Here is a 26,231-nt window from a genome sequence, read left to right as displayed (position 1 = left end):
AGTTAAGACAAGTGTGAAGGACAAAGTGAGGAAGGAGCAGCATTACTGAAGGATGACAGAGAAGTGTGAGGAGAGCTTAAGACTGAAGGTCTTCACAGTAGTAGTAGGAAGCTGTGTGACTGTCAACTGCTAAGTCATGCAACTCCAACAGCGACTAGACAACATCAACACAGGTGATAAAAACAGACCAACAGGAACTAGAAAACATTAACACAACAAAAGCGAACGAAAGTGATGAAAGTAGTAAAGCAGTGTGACACAAGACACATGATGTGGCACAACCACTGTTACTAGTGTGGTCTCTACACATACATGTAGGCAAGATAAAAGTCCATGAGACATGCTACAAATATTAGTTACGAATTAAGACTTGAAGCACTAAAAATATATTCCTTGTGTGATAAGAGAAACACGGGGAAAATATGCAATAGAGTAATAAACTATCAGTACTAGAAACAGGAGGTAGGTGGTACACTCAGTACTAGAAACAGGAGGTAGGTGGTACACTCAGTACTAGAAACAGGAGGTAGGTGGTACACTCAGTACTAGAAACAGGAGGTAGGTGGTACACTCAGTACAAGAAACAGGAGGTAGGTGGTACACTCAGTACTAGAAACAGGAGGTAGGTGGTACACTCAGTACTAGAAACAGGAGGTAGGTGGTACACTCAGTACTAGAAACAGGAGGTAGGTGGTACACTCAGTACTAGAAACAGGAGGTAGGTGGTACACTCAGTACAAGAAACAGGAGGTAGGTGGTACACTCAGTACTAGAAACAGGAGGTAGGTGGTACACTCAGTACTAGAAACAGGAGGTAGGTGGTACACTCAGTACTAGAAACAGGAGGTAGGTGGTACACTCAGTACTAGAAACAGGAGGTAGGTGGTACACTCAGTACTAGAAACAGGAGGTAGGTGGTACACTCAGTACTAGAAACAGGAGGTAGGTGGTACACTCAGTACTAGAAACAGGAGGTAGGTGGCACACTCAATACTAGAAACAGGAGGTAGGTGGCACACTCAATACTAGAAACAGGAGGTAGGTGGCACACTCAGTACTAGAAGCAGGAGGTAGGTGGCACACTCAGTACTAGAAACAGGAGGTAGGTGGTACACTCAGTACTAGAAACAGGAGGTAGGTGGTACACTCAATACTAGAAACAGGAGGTAGGTGGTACACTCAATACTAGAAACAGGAGGTAGGTGGTACACTCAGTACTAGAAACAGGAGGTAGGTGGTACACTCAGTACTAGAAACAGGAGGTAGGTGGTACACTCAGTACTAGAAACAGGAGGTAGGTGGTACACTCAGTACTAGAAACAGGAGGTAGGTGGTACACTCAGTACTAGAAACAGGAGGTAGGTGGTACACTCAGTACTAGAAACAGGAGGTAGGTGGTACACTCAGTACTAGAAACAGGAGGTAGGTGGTACACTCAGTACTAGAAACAGGAGGTAGGTGGTACACTCAGTACTAGAAACAGGAGGTAGGTGGTACACTCAGTACTAGAAACAGGAGGTAGGTGGTGCACTCAGTACTAGAAACAGGAGGTAGGTGGTACACTCAGTACTAGAAACAGGAGGTAGGTGGTACACTCAGTACTAGAAATAGGAGGTAGGTGGTACACTCAGTACTAGAAACAGGAGGTAGGTGGTACACTCAGTACTAGAAACAGGAGGTAGGTGGTACACTCAATACTAGAAACAGGAGGTAAGTGGTACACTTCTCAGTAGTAGTACCAGTTCCTAGTAACCAGTTACCAGTAACCAGTGTACCAGTAGATGACTCACTACCAACCGTCTGTGTGAATCATTGACTGTATTCATATTGCTGCTGACCATAGCAGGATTTCAAACATCCTCACCCGTAGGCACTCATGGGTCAGTCAGAGATAGAGAGCAAAGAGAGGCAGGTCGGCTGTTGGCGCTTTCCCACACTTTCTGTTATATTATACGTACTACCAGCCTACGTGAATATTCTTACCCTATCCACGTTTTCGAAAACCCACATGACACACTCAGTACTAGAAACAGGAGGTAGGTGGTATACTCAGTACTAGAAACAGGAGGTAGGTGGTACACTCAGTACTAGAAACAGGAGGTAGGTGGTACACTCAGTACTAGAAACAGGAGGTAGGTGGTACACTCAGTACTAGAAACAGGAGGTAGGTGGTACACTCAGTACTAGAAACAGGAGGTAGGTGGTACACTCAGTACTAGAAACAGGAGGTAGGTGGTACACTCAGTACTAGAAACAGGAGGTAGGTGGTACACTCAGTACTAGAAACAGGAGGTAGGTGGTACACTCCGTACTAGAAACAGGAGGTAGGTGGTACACTCAGTACTAGAAACAGGAGGTAGGTGGTACACTCCGTACTAGAAACAGGAGGTAGGTGGTACACTCAGTACTAGAAACAGGAGGTAGGTGGTACACTCAGTACTAGAAACAGGAGGTAGGTGGTACACTCAGTACTAGAAACAGGAGGTAGGTGGTACACTCAGTACTAGAAACAGGAGGTAGGTGGTACACTCAGTACTAGAAACAGGAGGTAGGTGGTACACTCAGTACTAGAAACAGGAGGTAGGTGGTACACTCAGTACTAGAAACAGGAGGTAGGTGGTACACTCAGTACTAGAAACAGGAGGTAGGTGGTACACTCAGTACTAGAAACAGGAGGTAGGTGGTACACTCAGTACTAGAAACAGGAGGTAGGTGGTACACTCAGTACTAGAAACAGGAGGTAGGTGGTACACTCAGTACTAGAAACAGGAGGTAGGTGGTACACTCAGTACTAGAAACAGGAGGTAGGTGGTACACTCAGTACTAGAAACAGGAGGTAGGTGGTACACTCAGTACTAGAAACAGGAGGTAGGTGGTACACTCAGTACTAGAAACAGGAGGTAGGTGGTACACTCAGTACTAGAAACAGGAGGTAGGTGGTACACTCAGTACTAGAAACAGGAGGTAGGTGGTACACTCAGTACTAGAAACAGGAGGTAGGTGGTACACTCAGTACTAGAAACAGGAGGTAGGTGGTACACTCAGTACTAGAAACAGGAGGTAGGTGGTACACTCAGTACTAGAAACAGGAGGTAGGTGGTACACTCAGTACTAGAAACAGGAGGTAGGTGGTACACTCAGTACTAGAAACAGGAGGTAGGTGGTACACTCAGTACTAGAAACAGGAGGTAGGTGGTACACTCAGTACTAGAAACAGGAGGTAGGTGGTACACTCAGTACTAGAAACAGGAGGTAGGTGGTACACTCAGTACTAGAAACAGGAGGTAGGTGGTACACTCAGTACTAGAAACAGGAGGTAGGTGGTACACTCAGTACTAGAAACAGGAGGTAGGTGGTACACTCAGTACTAGAAACAGGAGGTAGGTGGTACACTCAGTACTAGAAACAGGAGGTAGGTGGTACACTCAGTACTAGAAATAAGTGCAGAAGGTAGGTGTTTACATTCAGTAGATATTGGAAGCAAGACTGTGCTTCGAGCACAATCCTACTCCAAACTAGGGTATGGGTAGGGTTAGAACCCATGGCAAGCGAGTCGTAAAACTCCAGGCCAGTGCGTAAGCCACCAGGCCAGCTGGTGTATAAATATACTTAATTGGATGAATGTTATTGTAGCCAGCTGGCCCAGTGACTTACGCGCTGGCCTGGAGTTATACAACTCGCGCGCCATGGGTTTTAACCCCACCCGTACCCTGATTTGTTTACAATCGTGTTATTACGATTTGGCGAGTCATGAATTCTACTGCTGTAAAAATAAATAGGTAACATCTCTCACACACAATGTGTAGCAGGTTAAGTAACACGTTACCTCCTTGTTCTCCTCATCCTTGTGTTCCTTGCGTTCCTTGGTGGTGAGGAGCTGTTCCTTGATGGACGCCACGCTGGCGGGGGTAGAAGCGGGACCAGTAGTGTTGGCAGGGGGCGGGGGCGGCGCCGTGGAGGGGGCTGTGACGGGAGGGGCTGGAGGAGCCGTGGTGGGGGCAGCTAAGGGGGTCCCGCCCCCACCCCCACCTGATCCTCCTCCCCCACTGCCACCATCCGTCTTGAAAAACATCTCCCGCTTACTCTGCAACTGGACCACAAGCACTTGCTTAATAACCTGCCTCACCATAACCACTTACACAATACTATAACACAATGATAACCACTAGAGTAAAATAATAAACAACACATCACAACAATGATGTTAAAGTGTTTCAGATTTTGCCACGAGGGGCTAGTTTATTAGAGCAGGACAATGATTAGTGTAATAATAGTAAAGTAGGGAGTGCAATATTGTAGCAGTACTGGTTATATTGCACATGAGGCAGAGATAACAGCAGCAGCAACAAGATGAAAAGTTGAATTTGTATTGTAGCAGGTCAGAGCTACAGGTTATACCTGTGTTGACTCAGGTAAAGGAAGCAGGTGTAACATTTACAGAACACTGGAACTACAACGTTACTCAGTGCTCTACATTACAACATCCCTCACCACACAAAGAACAATGATGTTATATTTACAAAACGTTTGGAAATATGTCAGAACGTTTGACAAAGTTAAATGCAACCGTACACATCACCACTCAAAAAAAAAAAAAAACTTTCAAACCAACTAGCATACACAAAATAAATGGTATCATTCTAAGTGAAAATAATCCAAATCAATTTAAAAATTAAAATAACTTCAAAAAATTATTCCAAGTCTTCCCAGAGGTCCCTACAGGCATCTCAGTAATTATAAAAATCTATGACTTGTGTGAAAAGATGAAAGTCGTGGACAAACTTTTAAAATGTGTTCCACGGTTAAAATGTCATAAACGAAAGATGCAAAGAGATGAGCAGGATCCCTGGCGAGCAGGTAACAATAACTGAGATATGTGCGTCCAGTCCTCGATTAACAGAGAACAATCTCAAAATAACAATTCATGTGTAAAGCGGAGGGCCAGACACCATCATCTGTCAATCTTCAATCACCTACAAAGCTCACCGGGCCCACCACTTCCCTAAGAATAACTGAAGGATAAAACTGTTATACAATGAATATAATAGGGTAACCTTGGCCTCAGCATCAGCCAGTCCATTACCAGGAACACCAACATGCCCGGGGCAACAACACAATACGTAATTATTACGGCAATAGACACCGGATTATGAGTGGTGAATCTTCTGGGTCAAAGGATGCACGGGGGAGGGGGGAGGGGGAGGGAGGTAGATGAGAGCCTCACACCACCTGTAACTCAACAGGTGCCTCTCAATTTCAACACGAGTTAGGTACATTATTAAGAGTGTCACAAAGTTGAGCCAGACAAAGTTGAGTGAGAGTGTCAGAAATCTGTGTTGAAGCAACAAATATATGAACGTGCAAGTGAACCTTCTTGCACAATACCTTCAACACTACATATCAACCTTATATATAACACTCCTACCTCCCTTCATGAAGGGAGGCTCCTTCACGCTGGTGAGAGACTCTTGATCGAAGGAATTGGCTCGGCCCGCTCTTGAATCGAAGCTGCTTCCCCGGTCACCTATGCTGTTGCTGCTGGCGGCCACCTGGCTAACATATCAGTCACAGCCTGGTTGATCCGGCACTTGGCAGAGGAAATATTTACTTTCCTCTCGCCAGTGTTTCTGATATCTTTTGGCAAGATATTAAAAAAAAAAAAAAAAAAAAAAAAAAAAGGTCCGGGACGAAGCATGATGATGTAGGAAAGTTCTCGAGGCCCATCAAAAGTGTACCATAAATCAGACATGTGGAACACTTGGGTATCTTTATTATGGAAATGTTTCGCCACACAGTGGCTTCATTAGTCCACTACAAAAACTAATGGTGAAGATCAGAAGGAGTCTGAGGTAATCAGTCCCTCAGCCTGGAGTTGATGTAATCGACTCCATTATTAAAGTATTCTTGATTAGTTAGTGAACAGGTGACACGCAGCCTTAATGACCATCATGTCTTGATAGGCTCTAAACCCCCATTAACCAACCACAGAATTAGGATACACAAGATAAAAATACATAAAGAGAAAATAAGAAAAAATAATGGTATCTAAATAAAGGGCTTGAAAATATTTAAGACAGACAGAACTCGCAACACTGGATGAAAGTTGCATACATTCTGACTGAGAAATGCTATAGGGAAGTATTACTGAGGAATATGATGGTAAATGACACGAAGTGTGTGGTTACTGATGCAGTGTTATAAGCATAGTAACAGGAGCAGTGTATAATATAAACAGTTGTAAAAACAACGTATTGGTCTAGTTACTGAAGAAAAGTACAACTGTAGAAGTAGTGTACAAGTGTTATTATCTTAGTTTAAGTAACTATTACCTTTACAGAACAAATGAACTACAACACACACACACACACACACACACACACACACACACACACACACACACACACACTAAGCAAACATGAGTCAGGAAAACACACCTTGCACTTCAATGAATTAGTCAGCGGCGGAAAACACAACGAACAACTGGTTGCTATTAACAATAAAAATAATAATAATAATAATAATAATAATAATAATAATAATAATAATAATTAAGGTATAACAGCTGACTGTATAATTGTTCCTACAAAATAAAAGCTGCTCTAACAGAAGAGTGAGAACTTGACTCGTGCTTCTGATAATATATAGTGACTCCTTCCTCACAATAAGTTTCACAACTACGTAAGAACCACAAAGGTAATGTAACCAGGATGTGCACTGTTTCAGTAATTATTCCCACCTCGCATGAGGCTACCTGAAAAAGGATCCAAAAATTAAATAAGTCGTACTGACTTTATTATGATTATTACAATCACTCTGTTTAAACTACTTGTAAAACTATTTGTAAATATTATTATTATCATTACCACATCAGACGAGCCTGATCCAAGGCCGGCCGCTGGGAGTAGAAAAACCTCTCGAAACTCATCAAAAGTTGCAGTCTTCCACAAACATAGAATTATTATTATTATTATTAATTATTATTCCTCAACGGCCATCTCCCGACATGGCTTGGTGATGCAAAAGAAAACATTTACCATCGTTCATTCAATCGCCGTCTTTCCGGAAATGTGCTGACATCATAACCAGATCACCCCTATAAGTGGAATATCCCCACCCCCTCCTCCAGAGTGCAGGCACTGACTGCCCTTCCTACCTCTATCACTCAAGTCCAGCTAACCAGCTTCCCTGAATTCCTTCATAAAAGTTCCCTTGCTCAAACTCCAACGGCACGTCCATTCATATTATTATTATTATTAGCTGGCTGCGGAAATGACGTCGTAGTGCTGATAAGCTCTACCGTTCACGCTTCCTCTTCCTATGGCATCCCAAGTTACATTCTCACCCAGAATAATAAAGTATAATCTTAATTTTTAAAGGTGGTAAATCCGCAAGCCAGCGGAAGACGTCGGACAAGAGCTCCAGTGGCCAGTCATCATGTGACTCAGACCCGCGTCAGGAAACACTTGCTCTGTTTCCTGACGAATCTTGCCTAACATAATCGCCCAAACTAATGGTCTTAAACAGAAAATTAAAGTTTGGTATAAAGTTTCACAACACTGGAGGTCCCTACAGGTACTCTAGGATACAAATCACAACACTGGAGGTTCCTTAAGGTACTCTAGGATACAACTCACAACACTGGAGGTGCCTTGAGGTACTCTAGGATACAGCTCACAACACTGGAGGTTCCTTGAGGTACTCTAGGATACAGCTCACAACACTGGAGGTTCCTTGAGGTGCTCTAGGATACAACTCACAACACTGGAGGTTCCTTAAGGTACTCTAGGATATAACTCTCAACACTGGAGGTGCCTTGAGGTACTCTAGGATACAGCTCACAACACTGGAGGTTCCTTGAGGTGCTCTAGGATACAACTCACAACACTGGAGGTTCCTTGAGGTACTCTAGGATACAACTCACAACACTGGAGGTTCCTTGAGGTACTCTAGGATACAACTCACAACACTGGAGGTTCCTTGGGGTACTCTAGGATACAACTCACAAAAGGCGGTTAACTAATGAGAGTTTATTTACGGCTAGAGAATAAAGACAGGAGATACAAGGGAACTTGCGTATACGTCTCTCCTCGCCTCCAATTGAACCTGGAACCTTTTGGTTGTGAGCTTAATACTCTGCGATCGAGCTAGGAAAGCACCTTAGTTGTACTCACCTAGTTGTGGTTGCTGGGAGCAAGTGTCTGCTCTGAGCACCACATCTCTACTACTCAAAAATAACTACACTAATCCTTGCTTTATGGGCTCTTTATACTCTTAAAAAACTCTGAATAGACTCAGCTTCCGCCAGTTCCTCTTGCATATGATTGTACTCCCTAAGCACTCTCAGACAGGAAACGTACTCATAGTTTCAGACATCCTTTCTGCTGTGTGTGTGCTGTAACGGTGTGTAATGTGATGTGCTGGATACTACACTTCTCACTGGTCCGTCAATCACAGCCACTAATTCCAGTAAAGTGCCTCAATTGGACGTAGATTGGGTGGCCAGCGTCAATTTAAGAGAGTCTTCAGCACAATGGGCCAACCTTTAATTTGTGGCAAGACAGTAATCAAGCAATGTGACCGTGATCTGAGTCGAACCCGTGGAATATTAGCCTCCTACCAACTTTCCAACACGGAACACGCCGCCGGCGAGATACCACCACAGGCAGCCCTTCACCAGTGTGACACTGTAAATGGTCCAAGTCGGACCGAAACGTCGTCGTAAGCTCCTCTCTTGTATGTGCGGGTTATTGGTGTATCGTTCCAATCACGGTATTGTGCCTTTTATTGTTATTTATACCTGGTTCTTCCGTAACTGACAGAAGTAGTCTACTACGTAGGCGAAACGTTTCATCAATAAAAATACCCAACTGCTGCACATGAGTCTTATTCTTCAACTTGTCGGTATGTTATACCATTTTCAACATGAGTAAACCTTTGTAGATGAATGGTTCAGAGGACCGACATGTTGATAAATTAGACACATGTGCAACTCTTGGGTATCTTTATTGCGGAAACGTTTCGCCACACAGTGGCTTCATCAGTCCATACATAGGAGAAACTTGAAGAACAGGAGGAGAATGAGGTAATCAGTCCCTCAACCTTGAGTCGATGTGTTCAGTACTCAAGATTGATGGACTGAACACATCGACTCAAGGTTGAGGGACTGATTACCTCATTCTCCTCCTGTTCTTCAAGTTTCTCCTATGTATGGACTGATGAAGCCACTGTGTGGCGAAACGTTTCCGCAATAAAGATACCCAAGAGTTGCACATGTGTCTAATTTATCAATGAGTAAACCTGCCTAGCATGGGCCAGTGGACCTGCTGCAGTGTTTCTTCCTTTTTCAGTGGGTGTGACTTTACAGCCCCCCCCCCCCCGTCTACATCCATCTTCACAGACCCCACACGCCCATCTTTACGCCCCCCCTCCACACACACATTTACAGCTCCCCCCACTCACACCCATCTTCACAGCCCACACATACCCATCTCAGCCCACACAGCTTTCGCAAGGGCATAAGACGTGTTATATATAGAGCACGACACGTGTATAAAAGTAGAACAAGTGATAGAAGCAATTGAGAAGAGGCGCGGCTCAGCGCCTTGAGTGCAAAGTAAAGCTTATCTTAAGCAGGTTGAAGCACGACCTTCAATACAGCAGTTACAAGACGTAGTATCCCCACCATGACCTGCTCCTCACGTCTCTCACCTAACGTGATTTACAAGACCAAGAAATTCCTAGTAACGATGTAATTGGTGTCGTGTGAGGCTAGGGAGGAGGGAACAGGAGGGAGGTACGTTTAGGGGGGATAAGGAGGTAAGAAGATTAAGAAGGGAGGGAGGATAGGAAGGAGAGGGGAGGGTGAAAGAGGGTGATGGCAGGAAGGAAAAAGTGTAGAAGAGCAAGGGGCAGGATGGAAAAAGGGACAGGCAGGATAGAGGGAGAAAAGGAGGGAGAAAAGGAGGGAGAAGGCAGGCCTACTGGCCCACACTAGGTGGGACCTTCCCAAAGCCGACCCTTCCAGTTCTAATCTACTTTTTGAAGGCATCAAAGGGGCACGTAAGTACCCCAGTCTTCTAATAACATGCTCATTTTTCCACTATAATCTACCTTGTCTACTATCACATCTGCTTTGTCTGTTTCGTAAGGTGAAGTCTAAGATCTTTCCTTGATTCATGGTATAACTTAACAAATCTTTGAGGACAATTGTGTTGTGAGGTCTGAGCAAACTTCAGAACTCTACAATAATCTACACTATAACCTACAAGGTAGATTATAGTGAGAAAATGAACATGTCATTAGAAGACTGGGGAATTTACGTGCCTCTTGGATCACTCTACTCGGCAGACTGTTCTCTACAATTCTATTTCTAAATCAGTACTTTCCCATATCCATTCAAAGTCTGAATTTATCTAACTCAATCCATTATTTTGAGTTACTACTTGGTTATTTATTTTCAGAGCTCTGTTTATGTCTCCATCATTTATACCAGTCATCCACTTGCGTACTCTATCATATTTCCACTCTCGCTCTTTCAAGAGAATGCAGGTTTATAAGAATATAAGAAAGGAGCACTGCAGCTGGCCTACTAGCCCATGATAGGCAGGTCCAAGTTACCTACTGGCTTAAGCTAATCAAGTTCAAGTCAAATCTACTTAACTCCAGGTAATCAGACCTATTAGCACAAGCTAGTCAGGTCCAACTCACACTCACACGTGCATTTGTCTAATACAAGTCTGACCTGGAGGTTATTCCGGGGATCAACGCCCCCGCGGCCCGGTCCATGACCAGGCCTCCCGATGGATCAGGGCCTGATCAACTAGGCTGTTACTGCTGGCCGCACGCAGTCCAACGTACGAGCCACAGCCCGGCTGATCCGGCACTGACTTTAGGTATCTGTCCATCTCTCTCTTGAAGGCAGCCAGGGGTTTATTGGCAATTCCCCTAATGCTTGATGGGAGGCTGTTGAACAGTTTTGGGCCCCGGACACTTATGGTGTTTTCTCTTAGTGTACCAATGGCGCCTCTACTTTTTATTGGGGGCATTTTGCATCGCCTGCCCAGTCTTTTACTTTCGTAGGGAGTGATTTCTGTGTGCAGATTTGGGACCATTCCTTCCAAGATTTTCCAAGTGTAGATTATGATATATCTCTCCCTCCAGCGTTCCAACGAGTACAAGTCAAGTGCTTCCAAGCGTTCCCAGTAATTAAGGTGCTTGACAGAACTTATACGTGCAGTAAAGGATCTCTGTACACTCTCTAGATCTGTGATTTCACCTGCTTTGAATGGAGATGTTAATGTACAGCAGTATTCCAGCCTAGAGAGAACAAGTGATTTGAAAAGGATCATCATGGGCTTGGCATCTCTCGTTTTGAAAGTTCTCATTATCCATCCTATCATTTTCTTTGCACGTGCGATCGTGGCACTGTTGTGATCCTTGAAAGTGAGATCCTCAGACATTACTACTCCCAGGTCCCTTACATTATTTTTCCGCTCTATTGTATGGCCGGAGTCAGTAGTATACTCTGTTCTAGTTATTATCTCCTCCAGTTTTCCATAACGGAGTAGTTGGAATTTGTCCTCATTGAACATCATATTGTTTACCGTTGCCCACTGGAAAACTTTGTTTATATCTTCTTGGAGGTTAACCGCGTCCTCAGCAGATGACAGCCTCATGCAGATCCTAGTATCATCCGCAAAGGATGATACGGTGCTGTGGTGTATATGAGGATAAGGAATAAGATGGGGGCGAGTACTGTGCCTTGTGGAACAGAGCTCTTCACTATGGCAGCCTCCGATTTAACTCTGTTGACCACTACTCTTTGTGTTCGATGTGTTAGGAAGTTGAAGATCCATCTTCCCACTTTCCCAGTTATTCCTTGAGCACGTATTTTATGGGCTATTACGCCATGATCGCATTTGTCAAATGCTTTTGCAAAGTCTGTGTATATTACATCTGCATTCTGATTTTCTTCCAGTGCATCCAAGGCCATGTCATAGTGATCCAGTAGTTGTGAGAGGCAGGAGCGACCTGCCCTGAACCTATTTTAAAACTACAGAAGGTTTTAGCTTCAATGACACTACTCGGGAGTTTGTTCCACTCATCCACAACTCTATTACTAAACCAGTGCTTTCCTATATCCTGTCTGAATAATTTTTTCCAATTTGAAACCACTGCTGCGAGTCTAGTCTTGATTTGCTAATTTTAGCACGTTATTTACATCCCCTTTATAAATTCTTAATATAGTGGAATAAAATACCGACAAGTTGATGACTATGACACATGTGCAACAATTGGGTATCTTTACTGTTGAAAAGTTTCCCTACACAGTAGGCTTCTACAGTCAAATACAGAGGCACCGGATGTAGTAGTGAAATCCAGATGATGTAATCAGTCCATCACCCTTGTAGTAGTAGTATTAGAGGTGGTCAGTCCCTCAGCCTGGAGAAGAGTTCAGCTCTATGGTCTAGGACGATATATCGTTCCAAACCATGGACTAGGGGAGGGCTGGAAAAATCGATTGAGGGAAAGGGCAGACGAGGTAAAGGGGAGAAGAAGGAGGGTAGGGGAGGGAAAAGAGAGCAGGAGAAGCAGAGAGAAGGAAGGGGAAAAAATTATCAAATCAGAGAGTAAACTAGAGACAGGTTGGGGAATGTAGTAGTCAAGAAGGTAAACAAATATAGTTAAAGTGGAGGTAAACAACAGATAAAGTGTAGGATGGCTGGTAAAGCGGAGGTAAACAAGTAAAGTGGAGTACTTACAGTTTTCTGTGAGCGAAACATAGCTACGTTGTAAGAGCTAGGGTGGTGCTGAATAATATAGTGGTCACACACACTGGGTGTTATCCCATCCTAGAGTGACGCTCTCACACTACACACCTTCACAACACTCGCTCTACACCACAACTGCCACCCTCCTGCGCTTTACCAATTAACTCGCCACTATTTTATAATATACTATTGATATTTTCCTCTATTATAACTCAAACTAAAATTGTTCTATTATTTTCCCGGTATTTCACTTGGAAAACAAAATTATACCATTTACAATATTGTAAAGATAAATCACTTCCAACAAAACTGTTGATTATTTTTCAGTATTGTTTTCAATAATTTTTGTCAAGATGCACAATGCAGGTGACAGAATAGTTGAGTTGATCAAAGCGTCCACAGACTAGGAGCTATGAGTGACGCTGCTACCTTCACACTGGAAGAAAATGGTCAGAGAATAAATTGTTAACCAGCCTCTTGGTGGGTCACCAGTATATGGTGGGGCTGAGTGCTGCTGACACCTGCTGACCCTGATCCACAACACCTTAAGTCCCACACCACTACTGCCACAACCTCATCTGATCTCCTGGGTAGCTTGCCGAGTGCCACAAAGATCTGATTCCTCATACACTTCCTGGAAAATGCGTTGTGTTTGCTGATGCAACTTTCTGAGTCTTGCAAGGAAATCACTGGCTGATGGAATGGTGTGAATGCCCGCTGTCAGACATGGGAGCTGGGCTGACTTCAACATTACATCCCCGGAGATTCCGAAATGACCATGTGGCAGGTTGAGTGAGAGTGGTGAAGACAACGTGACTGTGCGGGGGGTGGTAGTGAAGGCAGTGTGTGTGTGTGTATGTGTGTGTGGGAGAGAGAGAGAGACACCAGACTGCCACCACTAGTATCGTAACACTGGCACTACCACTGATAATACTTACTCTGCTCTACAAACCCCACCATCGACGTGCCGGATGTGACATGGCGCAAGATAAGATTTCTGTACTCAACGCATCGCTGCTCTCTCAATGGTGTACTCACCCATTTGTGTCAACCGGAGTCAAGTTCTCGCTCCTGGCCACACCTAGTAAGCTCCAGGAGCTTTGAGTCGACCCCTGCAACCACATTTAGATGAGTACAGCGGCTAGCGTGCTTGACTTCGCCCGAGAGAAGTGTGGTCGCACTGCCTACAGCATGGAGGGACATATGGGCATCTCTTAGCACCTAACCTGTGAATTACTCACTGCTGTGGGTCGGATCCTGCCTTGAGGAGGACCTAAAAAGGAACCCCAGTGAAAATAAGCTGCACTGTTTGGCTTTATTGGATTATGGTATTAAATTACTAATTCTTCGGGCTTAATATTGCGAATAAAGTCTTGTAAATAACAAAAAGGCACAATACCGTGACTGGAACGATACACAAATAACCTGCACATAAAAGAGAGAAGCTTACGACAACGTTTCGGTTCAATTTGGACCATTGACAAAGTCACACTGTGTGACTTTGTCAATTGTCCAAGTCGGACCGAAACGTCGTCGTAAGCTTCTCTCTTTTATGTGCGGTTATTTGTGTAATAAAGTCTTGTTTCTGTTCTTCATGTAAGACAGCAAGTGAATCTTCCACTTACATTCTAAAAAGTTCTTAATCCTTCACTGTTGTACAGCCCTTGTGGCTTAGCGCTTCTTTTTTATTATAATAATTAATCCTTCAGTTCTTCCTTTACAATTTAGTAGATCTGGTCTGATCGCAGAAGACTTTGTCACCTGCGTTTGATTTTATAGCTTGTGGATCACACTGAAGGAAAAGTAATCACTTCTTACATTGCAATTTAGAAGATGCACTTCCTTCCCCCTTCCCACCCGTATGACTTTATCTCAATAACTGTTATAAACACCAGCTGGTTCATTACACAGGATTTCCCATTTCTGAGTGTGTTGGTCGTCCCCGGTGTAACTCTTCCTCTCCAGCACCCTCCTCTTGACTATCTTCTCCACTACTCCGGACAGGATGCATGTCAGTGACACCACCTGTCTCCTCCCCATCAATACATGAAACACAGTAACTACCTTTTAACTAGATTCTCCAGTCTTTAGCGATGTATAAGATCTCTGCTATGGTCTTACAACGGTTCAGTATCCTTGGAGATATGTTGCCACTTTTCATTGCTTTTGTTGTGTCCAGTTCCTTCAATGTCTCCTGGGTCTTTTAGTGAGGTCTGATGTCTTCCGAGTCACAGTTCCTCTACTTTTATTTGTGTGTATATTTATCTATTGTTTATTTGGACATGATACATAGGTGTACAAAGAAATATAGTGATTGGGTGTACATGCCAAAAGCTCCTTGTATGCAGAGCATTATAGGCAGACTTAAAATTAACTTAAGATTAGCTAAGCAATGATATATTCACTGGTAAAAATTATAGTAAACAAATTACAACATGAAGTACAAACGAGTATTTTAAATAAGAAGAATTAAAGTTGTACAAAATTGTAACATAACAATGTACAATATAATCGAATCAGAACGAGTAAAATCAATGATTTGTAGTGCAGAAACAAGTCATATGGTCATTAGATGAGTTACTGTACATTCAAGACAATGGGGTATACTACTGGGTAATGTAATTAAAACAAAAAAACCATAGTTTGATAGGGCCACAGGTTATACATTTATCTTTTCTTTCTTTCAACAAACCGGCTGTATCCCACCGAAGCAGGGTGACCCAAAAAGAAAAACAAAAGTTTATCTTTTTAACTTTAGTTTATATATATATATATATATATATATATATATATATATATATATATATATATATATATATATATATACATGTACACGTACATGCATGTACACGCACATGCATGTACACGCACATGCATGTACACGTACATACATGTACACGTACATACATGTACACGTACATTCATGTACACTCACATGAGTTTTCTTCGTTTTCTTAATATTTCTCGTTCTTATTTATTTTTCCTTTCATCTGCATGGGGGGAAGTGGAAAAGAATCCTTCCTCCGCAAGTGATGCGTGTGGTAAGAGGCAACTAAAATACCGGCAGCAAGGGGCTAGTAACACCTTCTCCTGTACAAGTTACTAAATGTAAAAAGAAATAAAACTTTGTGAAAGTGTTTCTTCTTTTTCGAGTGACTGTTCCTCGGTGGGAGACGGCTGGTGTGTACCTGGACACTTGCTTGTTAATGTAAATAGCCATGAGCAACGGTCTGGTTGACCAGGCAATGAAGAGAGAGGCATGACCCAAGGACGGGTCACCAGAGTAAGAAAACTCTAAACAAGTATGATGGAATGAAGTGGAAGGTGAGAGTAAAACTTGTTCACTTATCACAACCTCATCCCCCCCCCCTTTACCAACACCAACACTCTCTCTCATTTAAAATTAATTCCTTTCTAAAATTTTATCTTATACGTTTAAAGATATATTTTTTCATTTATGATAATTTAAAAATTAATTTTTTTGTACCATAAGGAACCTTGGAAAACCTACCTAACCTTATTATAACAAGCGCAATTTAATTTAGCCTTATCCAACTAAATATATATTAGAAAAGCTTACAATAATTTAATAATAAACAAACACAATGAAATATAGTTTTTTTCGTTAGGTTCAGAATGATTTTTGCGAAATTATTTCATACACAAATTTTCGCTTGCCTTATTCGGCAAGAAGAGCGTTGCTATTTAAGCCAAAATCGCAAGTTTCACCTATTCAGCCGACATACGCACGCACACATTATATATATATATATATATATATATATATATATATATATATATATATATATATATATATATATATATATATATATATATATATACCAATAGGAATATTTTATTACATAATATGGTACAGAAGATTTAAGAGATACATTGTTGATATAAAGGTGAAATATAAGGTACACACACACACACACACACACACACATATATAAATATATATATATATATATATATATATATATATATATATATATATATATATATACATACATACACACACACACACACACACACACACACACACACACACACACACACAATGTTTAACAATTCGCAAAAGGGAGAACTGATAACTGCTCATTCACTTAGGAAAGCAAAGCTCATTTCCAAGTGTTTGTTACCAGGTTTTGCTCTTACTGGAAAGTATTGGCTTGACAATGATAACATTCTCATGCACCCAGATTGGATGTGGTATTTACACAGGTGAGAGCACCTCATTCATTGTGTGTAAAGTCCATGATGGGTGTGCGTGCGTACTTAATTACGTAATGTTAATGGTCGTGTACTTGTTCCTTGTAGCTTAGCTTACACCACGGATACCATGACGTATTGCTACTGACAAGAGTAAAAACAGAAAAGTTGCAGAAGCAGTTCCTGTACTGGATGTTTCGCTATATGTAAAGCATTATCAAACCACAGAATCGTGATGTGGTAAACCTCGACACCGAGCAAAACGTTGTCCCAATAACAACCTGTTACATAAGGAATAACTGGAAAGGCAGGCAGGTGGATATTTAACTTCCTAACATATAGAATCCAATAGAAATGGTACACAGAGTGAAAAGTTGTCCCCAAAGGCACGGCACTCGACCCACTTGTTTCTCATATCTGACAGACAGGCACATTAATCATAGCACTACCATCCCCTGTGGACGATACCAGAATTATTATGAAAGTGGCATCCATACAAGGCGCAGCGAGTCTCCAAGTTAATATAAACCAAGTCTTCCAGTGGGCCGCTGAGAACAATATGACGCTAAATTTACGGGTTATGCTGTCCACTCTCAGCAACCCTGGGTATCTGCTCATTAAATCTGAATTGATATACCTCAGCAGAAACAGGGACGCCCAGTCTTTATTTAATCTCTGGCCTCCAACATTCCCCCTCTCTAACTTCTTGAGTGGAGGGTGAGGTAGGTGGAGGGTGAGTGAGGTAGGTGGAGGGTGAGTGAGGTAGGTGGAGGGTGAGTGAGGTAGGTGGAGGGTGAGTGAGGTAGGTGGAGGGTGAGTGAGGTAGGTGGAGGGTGAGTGAGGTAGGTGGAGGGTGAGTGAGGTGGGTGGAGGGTGAGTGAGGTGGGGGAGAATGTGGTGGGCGGTGAGTGTGGTGGGTGGAGATGGAGCACAAAGCAGCAAAGGTAATAACGTCACAAACGTAAGCCATACCTTGGAGACGATGGGCGGGTGTGCTGATGGGAGGGAGGGAGGGAGGGCAATATGAGAGCGGAGGGACAGAGACCACCTTCACAGAGCCACACAAGGGAAGTCCTTGTTCACATGCTGCATTGCTGCCTTAACAGCACGGCACGGCACGGAGGGCACGGGAGACAAGCGAGAGAGAGCTGGGAATGAAGGTAGGGTTGGGAATGAATGCAAGGCTGATGGCAGGGCCGGGAATGAAGGCAAGGCTGATGGCAGGGCCGGGAATGAAGGCAAGGCTGATGGCAGGGCCGGGAATAAAGGCGAGGCTGATGGCAGGGTCGGGAATGAAGGCAAGGTTGATGGCAGGTCCGGGAATGAAGGCAAGGCTGATGGCAGGGCCGGGAATTAAGGCAAGGCTGGAAACGAAGACTGAATAAATAACTGAAAATGACGGGAAGGCTGGGAATGAAGGAAAAAAATGAGGCGATGGAAAGACTTCAAAAATTACATACATAAAATAATAAAAAAATATTTATTTCACAAATACATAAATATATAAAAATTTTAGGAAATGCACACAACATGCGGAGAACTTTCAGGTACTGTTAATTAAGCTGGTAAAGACCTACGTAGCAAGTCTATGTTTATCGTCATGCCAGAGTGTCATCCTCGTGTGTGACGTACATCTGCCCCACACACAACTCCCGGGACTAGTCCTTATAGGATTTTCCAGGTGTAAATTATAAGTATCTTTCTCGCCTGCGTTTCAAAGAGGATATTCCGGGGATCAACGCCCCCACGGCCCGGTCCACGACCAGGTCTCCTGGTGGATCAGGGCTTGATCAACCAGGCTGTTACTGCTGGCCGCATGTAGTCCAACGTACGAACATACGAACCACAGCCCGACTGATCTAGCACCGACCTTAGTATCTGTCCAACTCCCTCTTGAAAGCAGCCAGGGGCCTACTGGTAATCCCCCTTATACTTGGTGGGAGGCTGTTGAACAGTCTTAGGCCTCAGACACTTATGGCGTTTTCTCTTAGTGTACCAATGGCGCCCCTACTTTTCATTGGGGTATTCTGCATCGCCTGCCCAGTCTTTTACTTTCGTAGGGAGTGATTTCTGTGTGCAGATTCGGGACCATTCCTTCTAGGATTTTCCAAGTGTAGATTATGATACATCTCTCTCGCCTGCGTTCCAGCGAGTACAAGTCAAGTGCTTCCAAGAGTTCCCAGTAGTTCAGGTATTTGATGGAACTTATATGTACAGTAAAGGTTCTCTGTGCACTCTATAGATCTGCAATTTCCCCTGCTTTCAACGGAGATGTTAATGTAAAGCAATATTCCAGCCTACAGAGAACAAATGATTTGAAAAGGATCATCACTGGCTTGGCATCTCTTGTTTTGAACATTCTCATTATCCATCCTATCATTTTCTTTGCACTTGTGATCGTGACACTGTTGTGATCCTCGAAAGTGAGATCCTCAGACATTACTACTCCCAGGTCCCTCACATTATTTTTCCGCTCTATTGTATGATCAGAGTTTGATCAGAGTTTTCCATAACGGGGTAGTTGAAATTTGTTTTCATTGAACATCATATCGATTTCAGTTGAAGTCGAGGGACCTCAAACACTCCCAGTAATTTACATTCTGGATTGAACTTTATATGTGCATGCATATGTACTTTATCTGTACACTCTCTTAATCTGTACAAGTGACTCAAAGGAGAACCATCACTGGCCTAGTATCTCTTGTTTTGAAGATTCTCGCTATCCATCATATTTTGCTTGCGGTTGTGATGGCACTGCTGTGATCCTTAAAAGCGAGATCCACTGATATTATCACTCCTTAGTCCTTCACGTTTATGTTAGATTTAGCGGGCCTGGGGTTTTACGACTTACTTGCCACGAGTTCAAATCCCACTCGTACCATGGTTTGTTAGCTAGCCTTGTTCCCGCACCAACCTAACCTAATCTGTGATATACCTGTGACCTATTTCGAGGCTTTTTCTACCCTCGCAGTCTGGCATGAGGCCAAGTTACTTGTTAAAGGCGTGGTCAACCGGAGGGTTAATAATCCAGGATATCCAAGACAGACAAGCAATGCGTCTTTCGTTATGGTCCTTCCCCGGAATGCGACCCACAACCTTTGATTATTTCCTAGGTACCTGCTTACTGCTAGGTGAATAGGGGCAGCAGCTATTAGGAGGCTTGCTGATGAGTCTCGCTCTCCGCCTGGAAGTGAACCCAGGTTGTGGTGGTTTAGTGCAGCGTTGTAGCAATGAGATGTGAGTATCAATATATTCTCGCGCTACCCTTCACAAAATGTATATGGGATGAACAATAAACTAGTCGCTTCCCAGGCAAAAATTATAATTAAATTAAGGACATGGGATAATGAGCGCGGGTAGAGATGGACGATACAGAGAGGGATGGGGGAAACAAGGAGGAATGAGAGAGACAGGGAGAGGGGGGGGGTAAGGAGCTTGAAAAAAGCGAGTCTGGAAAAGATGGTGGATAATATAGTGGATGGTGATGAAAGATGGTGAATGGTGATAGCATACCTTACCTTTAATGGGTTTCGAGAGTTTTCCTACCTCAGCCCTGGGCCAGGCTTGTCTGCTGTGTTTGCTACTTTCTTGGTCAACCAGGCTGTTGCTGCTGGCGGCCCTCTGGCCCACATATCCATCACAGGCTGGCTTATCTGCCACTTGGTGGTGTTGTTACTCGAGCTTCCTCTTGAAGACTTCAGGTAAACTTACCCCAGCAGCGTTTTTGGTATTTTTTTAGAGAAGATGTTCAGAAAAAAACCATGGCACTACGGATGTTGATATAATGTTCACTTTCCGTGCCCACTGCGTCCCTACTTTTCACAAGGTTTATTTTACATTTTCTCAAATATTTCTCACTTCAGTACATTGTTATGACAGTGTGCAGGCTTAGTACTAGACCCTCAAGTAATCTCCACATATATACATTATGTCTGTGTCTGATTCCTCCGCCCCAGCGAGTATATATTTAGGGCTTAGAGATATTCCTAGTAATTTCAGCGTAATGGTGATAGTGGATAGCATCATGTTTTTACCAAAATATACATAGGTAAGGGTTTCCAACACCACTCATCATTCAGGCGACCAATAATATACTATATGTAAAGATAAATCCATTTATTACCTGTAGTTGCTTCAAGAGGTCATTGCCTCCCAGAGCCCGGTTCCAGATCAGGCCTCCTGGTTGCTGGCCTGATCCATCAGGCTGTGAGTACCCGCCGCCCAACATATGCACCATAACCCGGCTGATCACGAACTAATTTGAGTAACCCGTCGAGTCCCCTTCTGAAGACAGCTACTATAATATAATCTCAAACATCTAAAATAAACACTGTCCACCTTTCCTCGTTCTGTCTCCCTTATTCTTTACCTCTGTCTTCTCCTTACTCTCTCCCTCTCTTTCTCTCTCATAATTTCTTTTTTGTAGTACCTGCTTTGTTGAAGAAAAGTTTCATAACACAAGAGTCAGTTTCCTCACGTCTCCTCATTTCCCTGACTCACTGTAGAGATAGGGAGATGCGCTGGGTTGCCTTCCCTCATCCCGGGAACCAGGCTGTGTGTGGCAGGTACTCGGCACGTGCTATAACACCATCCCTCCCTCCCCACACACACACACTATCAATCCCCTCTGATCACCTACGCTCGCGCTCGCGCGCCGGGACGTGAATTACACGATACGGGGTGAGTCAGTTCTTCCCTACTGAAGGGGAGGGGACATGTGACCGTTTCTACCCTCGCAGCCAGGTCTCCGGGCACGCTTCTTTGCAAACCAACTGATAAACTGTTTATGCTAGCAGCCCACAGGCCACATAGCCATCACAGCTTGGCTGATCAGGAACCATACCCCCGGCCGGGATTGAACCCGAGGTCATAGTCTCAAAACTCCAGCCCGTCGCGTTAGCCACTAGACCAGCTAGCCACAATAAGATTCATCCAACTAGGTATATTTCTACACCATAGGAAGGTTAGCACAGGCACCTCTGTGACCACAAATGCAAGTTTTTACAGACGAATCTCCAGCTAGCGTGGCCGTGACGAACTCTAGCTCAAGTCCCTTCACTGCCGTCAACATGACTTAAGAAATCGTAATGACACGATTGCAAATAAACCATACCCCCGGCCGGGGGTATGGTCTAGTGGCTAACGCGACGGGCTGGAGTTTTGAGACTCTATGACCGCGGGTTCAATCCCGGCCGGGGGTATGGTTTATTTGCAATCGTGTCATTACGATTTCTTAAGTCATGCTGATCAGGAATTTGCAGGAGTGGCTGGTGGTGGTAACAGGTTGAATAATCAAGGGCTACGGATGTTGACACGGTTCTCTGTGTTTTAACTGTCTTTCTGTAGTCTGGTAGCGTTGGAGGTTGGACAAATGCTGCTGGCTAGATCTGCTTTATTTTCGAATAAGTACACAGGCAGACGCAGTTAAGAGGGTAGACATGAGCCAGTCAATGGGGAAGGTCTTAATGGTAAGTCAGGTGGGCGCGGAATGAGAGGGCAGGCCGTGAAGATAGACGTAGGGGCCTGCCATCTACCGGTCACTCGAGAAACCAGGCCTTAGGCCAGTAACTCACTCTAGTGTGAGGTATGTGAAAACGGTGGATAGGCACACTGTCTACAAATGGTCCCCCTGCTTTCTCTGTTTATTCTAGGCTCGCCCATTGCTCTCACTCCAGTAAGATACTGTGGCAGTGTGTACACTGGTGACCTGACCCTCAAGGTGGGAGGGAAGAATGATGGGTGGGGAAGTTATGGAAGGAATGGGAGGGGAGGATGATGGGTGGAGAATTTAGGGAGAGGGGATGATGATGGGTGGGGATGTTGTGGAGAGAACGAGAGGGGGGAAATGATGGGTGGGGAATTTAGGGAGGGAGGGAGAGGAGAGGAGGGGAGGATGATGAGTGGGGGAATTTAGAGGGGGAACGGGAGGGGAGGGGAGGGGAGAGGAGAGGAGGGGTCTTACACAACTCCCCGCCTCAAACAAGACACTCGACGCTCTGATATTTTCAACAAACAAAACAATGGACCAAAATAGCCGGTAAAACAAACTGTGTGTGTGGTGATGGAGTCCCATCATTCTCAAACACGCCATCTTATTACCATTATCACACTCCATACAATAGTATGGTGATGGAGTTCCATCATTCTCAAACACGCCATCTTATTACTTCATACAATTTTCTCCTCTAATGTCGCTCACGCACTCGAACCCCGAAATACGCATACGCGCACTCTGGCACGCTCACTCATGCGCGCACTCTCACACTCGCTTATTCGTGAACTAACACACACGTTGTCTTACGTATGCACTCACAGGTTTTCTCTAACAGACTTACCCAGCATTCACACTCACAAGCACGCACTCTCTCACACACACACACGCACTCCCTAACACATAGGTGCATCTGTGACGGATACGTGGGGCAGCAAGCCACTAGCATCAACAGCCTGGATGACCAGGCAAACGCCAGATAAGCCTGGCCCACGGCAGGGCTCCGAGAATACAAAAACTCTCGGAACTCGTCAAAGGTATATCAAAGATTTATGCGAGGCATAACACGGGAGGCCCTGGGTGTTAGCAGTCACACTGTGTTGAGTGTTAAATACCTTGTGTAGTGCACCTTAGGTTAGGGCAGGCGATGCAACATACCCCCAATGAAAAGTAGGGGCGCCAGCAATACACTAAGAAAACACAAGTGTCCGGGGCCCAAGACTGTTTAACAGCCTCCCACCAGCCATAAGGGGAATTACCAATAGACCCCTGGCTGCCTTCAAGAGGAAGCTGGACAGATACTTAAAGTCAGTGCCGGATCAGCCGGGCTGTGGTCCGTACGCTGGACTACGTGCGGCCAGCAGTAACAGCATAGTGGACCAGGCCCTGATCCACCGGGAGGCCCGGTCATGAACCGGGCCGCGGGGGCGTTGGTCCCCGGAATACCCTCCAGGTAAACAGGACAAGTATTTCTTGACGCGGATCTTAGTCATACGATGACCCCAAGCTAGAGGATTTGGTCATCTTTCCGAGACTTTCAGCTGGCTTACCCCTCCACCCCCTTTAAAATTATGGTTATGATTATAACCATTAGTGTACCTAGTGAAAGTCAGCACTGAGGGAAGAACAGCAAGGAGTGATGGAGGCCACATGAAAAACAAATTTCAGAAGAGGAAACTATGCAAAGATAAGAGAATTATGCAAAGATAAGAGAATTCCTGAATAAAGTACACAGTGAAGGGAGCTACAAGTAAAGGTTAGTGAATGAGAGGTAATATATAATCAAAAAGTGTGTGGAGGTTGAGAGGAACTTAACCTTAAGAGGAAGCAAGAGTAAGAAGAATAAAAACAGTAAAGAGCATAGAAAAAATATAAACAAGCAAGGCACAGAAAAAAACAGAAAAGCGTACAGAAGAGCCAGAAATAAAGAGTAAAAGGTGAGGGGGGAAAAGAAAGCTGAAAATCAGCTCGAGAATGACACAGCAGCAGACGCTAAATCCGAACCAAAACTGCTACACAACCACAACAGAAGATAAAATTAAAACGCCAGTTAATAAAACCGAAGAAGGAAGGAGAACTCACGAGAAACAACATGGGAAAAATGTGAGGAGCTAATCAACGATTTAAAGTGGACTCAGTGGAAACAACAATGAGGGAGACTGGGTTTACAAGGAATGACGATGGTACATGGTATGAGATGTGGCAATTTACAGAACCATTAAACCCAGCATACAGTTCTAAGGACCAGTATAATGAGCCCCCACACAACCATACAGCTCCTGAACCCAAAGTGTCCTTACATCTGCAGTTCTTACAGCCAGGTCTTAAAACCATAGCTCAGTGGGTCCTCCTCCTAGCACGAATGCCTTGCCTGTCTATTAGACAGGTGCCCAAGGAAAACTCGCCATATGCTCGTCCATAAGAATGAGAATCACATCACATTACAAGGGAGGTCAAGGATTAGCACTCAAGGGGCACTACTCTCACAGCCTGTGATGAGTTTCCAGAGTTTTTCTACTCTCAGAGCTCAGCCCTGGACCAGGCTTGACTGGTGTTTGGCTTGTCAACCAAGCTGTTGCTGCTAGCGGCCCGTATATCCATCACAGTCTGGTTGATCTGGCACCGGGTAGAGATGGTTGTCCGGTTTCCTCTTAAAGACTTCTGCACTTGTTCCAGCAGTGTTTCTCATATCTTCTGGGAAGATGTTGAATAGTCTGGGGCCACGGATGTTGATACAGTGTTTCTTTATGGTACCCACTGTGCCCCTGCTTTTCACTGAGTTTATTCTGCACTTCCTCTCATATTTCCCATGCCAATATATCATGGCAGCACGTATATATCATGCATCTCTCCTCAGAGTACATATTTAGGATTCTGGGGCGTTTCCAGTAATTTAAATGCTTTATCGGCTTCTGTATCTGTTCCAGTTCTGATAACTTCCCTGACCTGAACGGGGCGTCAACACTGAATAATACTTTAAACGAGAGAGCACAAGCCATTTGAATAGCGTCAAAATTTTGCACTATTTCTCTTGTTTTAAAAATTCTCATTTTCCATCTCATCCTTCTGGCTGTCGTGACATTTGCCTTAACTGATTCTTTGTAACGTTACAAACAAGATATTGGAGAAAGTTTCCATATCTCTCAAACGCTGCTGCTGCGACAGCAGTTGTGGGAGAGGCTGGTGAAGGGAAGCTCTTAAAATTCCCCTGCAAATGGTTTAATAAAGTTGGAAAACAGAGAAGCTGGAGAAGCTCATATTGACTCTGCAGTTAATGCTGCAACAATTGTGTTGTGTCTGCAACGTGACTCCCTCTTTTCCTCCCTCCTCCTCCCCCCTCTTTCTCTTTCCCACTTGAATCCGCAGACTTCAGAGTGGCACTTTAAACCCTCCCTCCCTACTAGTACTTGGAGGTCCTCACATTCCTGTGTGGACATCGTCATCCACTGCCCAGCATTCTACGCATCAACTGCGCAGTGGCAGTAATATCCGTTGTGAAACGTACACATTGCCTTTGCTCTTAGGGACAACCACTTAGCACATCAACACACTGATGGTCACAGTATACAGGGACGCGGCTCATCCACCACACTGGCTGGGTGCGCTGTGCGGACAACAGTAATACACCATAATTTTAACCTGTGAAGTCCTAGAGGGACTGACACCAAATCTGCACTCAGGAATCACTCCTCATGAAAGCAAGGAGCTGTTTCTAACAGGGAACTTGCCAAGTTCTTCAAGGCATTTCCTGATCA

At 44.1% G+C, this 26,231-nt stretch overlaps 1 protein-coding gene across 10 annotated transcripts in view; it reads right to left on the bottom strand.

Annotated features, from left to right (window-relative positions):
• The window catches only part of pnut (septin 7-like protein pnut), a 294,459-nt gene that overhangs the window by 86,902 nt on the left and 181,326 nt on the right, over nt 1–26,231 (bottom strand). For 7 of the 10 annotated variants that reach the window (XM_053785935.2, XM_053785937.2, XM_070095477.1 and 4 more), the window contains exon 2: nt 3,827–4,090. The exons of 2 other annotated variants lie outside the window; for them this stretch is intronic. In XM_053785935.2, coding sequence (XP_053641910.1) covers nt 3,827–4,090 — 264 coding nt within the window. Of the gene's footprint in view, nt 1–3,826; nt 4,091–12,761; nt 13,685–26,231 lie in introns of those variants that run through there. One more of the 10 variants, XM_053785934.2, reaches the window with a different exon arrangement.

Source organism: Cherax quadricarinatus, chromosome 50, assembly GCF_038502225.1.
Source record: "Cherax quadricarinatus isolate ZL_2023a chromosome 50, ASM3850222v1, whole genome shotgun sequence".
Classification (NCBI taxonomy): domain Eukaryota; kingdom Metazoa; phylum Arthropoda; class Malacostraca; order Decapoda; family Parastacidae; genus Cherax; species Cherax quadricarinatus.
The sequence above is the reverse complement of the archived record's forward strand: the minus strand, read 5'-3'. Positions and strand labels throughout refer to the sequence as shown.